General features: G+C 47.2%; 1 protein-coding gene across 1 annotated transcript in view; it reads left to right on the top strand.

Moving 5' to 3' along the window:
• Positions 1–4126, top strand: part of vps13c (vacuolar protein sorting 13 homolog C) — a 99797-nt gene that overhangs the window by 29903 nt on the left and 65768 nt on the right. Inside the window, exons 30-33 of the mRNA XM_008302577.1 lie at positions 986–1136; positions 1208–1324; positions 1408–1511; positions 2463–2630. Of these exons, the coding sequence (XP_008300799.1) occupies positions 986–1136; positions 1208–1324; positions 1408–1511; positions 2463–2630 (540 nt within the window). The remainder of the gene's footprint in view (positions 1–985; positions 1137–1207; positions 1325–1407; positions 1512–2462; positions 2631–4126) is intronic.

The following is a 4126-nucleotide window of genomic DNA, read 5'->3' as shown; positions in this document are numbered from 1 at the left end:
TGGTCCTTTTGGTCCTGCTGGTCCTGTTGGTCCTGTTGGTCCTACTGGCCGCACAGCTTGTCCAGTTTGTTCCCCAAAGGCCTCACATTCCTCCTCCGTTCTTTAACTTTCGCCCTGGCACGGCATCTCTGGCGCCTCCTTTGTATTTCCACGGGAAGTTCAGGCCTCGCTCCGGGCAGCACCGGTGGCCTGGACAGCGCCAGCAGCTGCACGCTGCAGCCAAACACAAAAAGGCCGAAAGAAAAAGAATCAGGAAAATGTAGAAGTGCCCACAAACCACTGTGTTACATTTTTAAGGCTAAAGTGAAAGAAAGTTGAATTTGGAAAGTCAAAGAAATATCTTTAAAAAATTATAAAAAGAGGTAAAACACAGGAGCTGCTGTGATCAGTGCTCTCAGGTCCTCACCTTCTCCCCGTTGTCCACACGTCTCAGTTAAACAGCCTGAAAATATATAGAAAGCCTTTGCAGCAGATTCTGTAGAACCGGAACCTCCCTCCTTCCAGTTCTGATCCTCTAGAACCAGAACGTCCCTCCTCCTGGTTCTGATCCTGTAGAACAAGAACCTTCCTCCTCCTGGGTCTGATCCTCCACTGCAGCCAGAGTTTCCTCAGAGAGACTGAAGGAGAATCCATCCTACTGGATCAATGAATAGATGCAGCACGGATCAGAACCAGAGACCAGAGGAGCCAGATGGTGGAGATACATTCATCTGATGGTGGAACATCTTTCTACATCTGATGAGCAGAGCAGAGAGGAGACGTCTGTAGTTTCTAAAGAGATGCAGGACTTTATATTGGAGTAAAAAACGAGCCTGTCTGCAGTGAGGGTAAAAATGAGGAAAAAGCCAAAAGAAAAAAACCTCAAACTGTGACTTTAGAGGATTTAACGTACTTTGTGTTTGTGCTGGTCACTCATTATGTTTTCTGTCAGCGGCTGTCAGATGTTCACAGGTATCTCTCAGGTGTTTATCTGTTGCTGTTTTAGGTGGAGTTTTCTTCTCTGGATTTCCTCCTTCACACCAAAGCTCTGCTGTCAACGATCAGTTACCTGAACAACGCCATCCCGCCACAGCTCCGTGCCGCCCGAGACCGAGAGTCCAAAAAACAGGTGGAGAAGATGGACCAGGGCCAGACAGGTGAGTCCTGAATGTTTGCTCCCAGGTGTGTCTGTTCTGTATCTGACAGGTGTGTCTGTGACTCTCTGCAGTGTCCAGAGGAGCTAAAGACGGCAGCATCTTCAGCTTCAAGCTGTTCGCCATGCTGGGTTGTTTCCACGTGGTGGTCAGTGACGACCGCTGCAGCATTGCTGACATCAGAGTCCAAGGTACGAACGCTAGCCCTGGTAGCTGAAGACTGAAATCATGCCGACAGTTTAGCTCAGGAATCACAGTCATGTCCTCCCTGCAGGAATCGATGCGTCAGTGCTGGTGCAGGCAAAGGAGACGGAGGTGTCCGCTCGACTCCGAGACATCGTGGTAACAGACGTCAACCCGAACACCGTCCACAAAAAGGTTTGCTGGGGAAATTTCCACAGTTACACAGTAAAACTCTGTCACCTCCTTCTTCTTGCCAATCTGCTAACATTTTCCATGACAACACTAACGAGCTCTGCAAAGGTACCCAACATTACGTACCAGAGTTTTACAGGGTTCCTGGTCAGGAACTCCGTAGTAAATCTCTGGCAGGACACTGGCTGAAATGTAGTGTTAGTTTAGGGTGTACTGTGGCTCCACCACAAGCTCCAACAGATGGAGAAAACCTGTATTCTCTCCCACAGCGATAAGCTGCTCATCAGAGCCATGAAATCAGTTTCCCCGTCCATGGTCTGTTTCTGTCTCGAGGAAATTCCTCTCCTTTGAAAAGTTTTCTCCAGCGTGTGATGCTTTGCTGCAGCCTTAACTTGAGGTATGAAGCTGGACCAGGGTCAGGTTTATTTCACAGAGCGTCAGTCAGGACCAGCAGTCTCCAACCTTTTCTACACCACAGATCGGTTTCAAGCAAGACAATTTTCTATGGACCAGTCATTGCGTACATAACAAATAAGATTGTTTTTTTCTATTACAAAAGTGTTGTAAATGAATAAAATGACCTTTTATTGCTAGATGTGTTTTTACTGTTTCTTGTGTCCCAGCATAGAGTCGCTTCCTCTTTTCTTCACACTAGTTTTGTTTGGTTTTTTTTCCACTGTTTGGCAGCGGTTAGACTGAAGGTTCAGTCCAGCGTTGGACGTGAAAACTGACAGTCAAGTGTGTAAACAAGCACAGATGGAAGTGGCAGGAAGACGGTCAAGTCATTTTTCAAAATAAAACACCCTGCAGACTCCGCTGGAAATATATTAAAAAATAAAAGGTTTCATCCTCTCTGTGCGGCCCGGTGGTTGGGACTGCTGATTTAGATGACATTTGTTACGAACTCCATGAGATGTTGTTGACCTGCCTCCCTCCTCTTCCTCTTCCTGTCAGGCGGTGTCCATCATGGGTGAGGAGGTGTTCAGCTTCAAACTCTCACTGTTTCCGGGGGCAACGGAGGGAGAGGGCTACAGCGACGTGTCGAAGGTGGACGGGAAGGTCACAATGCGTCTGGGCTGCATTCAGATCATCTACCTGCACAAGTTCCTCATGTCTCTGCTGGTCAGGAGCTACATGTATACGTACACATATATTTATGTTCACGTAGACTTTAACACGTACCTACAGTATGTGCACACACACATGCACAAATCTGCACAAGTTCCTCATGTCTATGCTGGTCACATCATATATGTGTCATACTGAATATACATTATATCCACATTTACATCTAGCGCCGTGAAGGATCCTTTCAAAAGACTGCAAATAGTTTATGCAGCTTTAACTTCATGCAACATGCAGAAAAAAGAAAAACTTGAAGTGCATTAGTGTTTTCTCACAGCTGCTGGATGTCCAGAGCTCTGTACTGCAAACCCAGTTTGACACAACCAGGAAGTCTTTTTTTATTACATCAGTATTCTTACTGCAAGTCTTACAGTCAACAAGTGCAAGGCTTCCAAGCTTCAGTATTTGTTTTAGGATTTTATCAGCCACAACNATGTAGTGATGGGAGGAGTTTAGTGAGTGATGGGAGGGGTTAATGTAGTGATGGGAGGAATTTAGTGAGTGATGGGAGGAGTGACAGGTAACGCTAACGCTGTGTCATTTCTGTATAAATACAGAACCAACATTCACCAGCCAACACAGACATGTACTCTGTTTTCTGATCCACGTTTTCGTGTGTCTGCAGGCCGACCCCACCAGCCCCAGCTTCCAGACGCTGTTCGACAACACTGAGCAGACACTGAAGGTGGGTGGGTGGAGGAGGGTCTATGTGGCAGCAGCTGGTCTGTAAGCTGAACTCTGTACTTCTCCTAAAAACTGACTGGAGTCATTAAAATGACTTCTGTTCTTTACTTTGGACCACAAACATGTCACTGTGAGATTTGTTGGTCCTGCAGAACTGGTTTTCTACCAGCAGTGGGCGCTGTGCCCAAAAAGCAGCAGGTTCAGGTGTATGTTTGTCTTTTAAAGTTTTAAATGTAGGTTTCACATTCAGGCCTGCTGCCGCGTTTCATCGACTGAAAGCTGGAAAAGTCTAAGAAATGCTGGAAAAAAGTTGATGTAGTCCGTTCTGCAGTCCGTCATATCATCTGTGTTGTCCCCAAGTCGCTGGCAGAGCACAGTCCAGTCACACAGCGGTCCTGCAGAGCCTCGCTGGCCTTGTGCAGACGGCTGCCTCTTCATAGACATACTCAGTGTTGACAGCACCAGGTTGTGGTCAGACCTTCCCGGGGGGCAGAGTAGTGGCAGCCACGCTTTGAATTAGTGTACAGCAGATCCAATGTTTTATTTTCCCGGGTTGTGCAATTAACAAATTGGTAGAAAGTGGGCAAAACAGAGTCCAGGGTGACACGATTCAAGTTATTCTTATTCTTATTAGAGCCTCCGGGTGTTTGGACTGTAGCCTAGCAACAGTGGCGTGGATTACGTCACAAGCTGCAGCTCCGTCAGCTGAGGGACAGATCTCAGTCACAAGAACCGCCCAGAAGCACGGCTCTATCCACCCGCAGAGGCCTGAAGCCGGGTACAGACACGCTGTGATCCAGAATATCCGC

The sequence above is a fragment of the Stegastes partitus genome, unplaced genomic scaffold (genome assembly GCF_000690725.1).
Source record: "Stegastes partitus isolate 25-593 unplaced genomic scaffold, Stegastes_partitus-1.0.2 Scaffold1840, whole genome shotgun sequence".
Lineage (NCBI taxonomy): Eukaryota > Metazoa > Chordata > Actinopteri > Pomacentridae > Stegastes > Stegastes partitus.
Note: the sequence above shows the minus strand (reverse complement) of the source record. Positions and strands in the feature narration are given on the sequence as shown.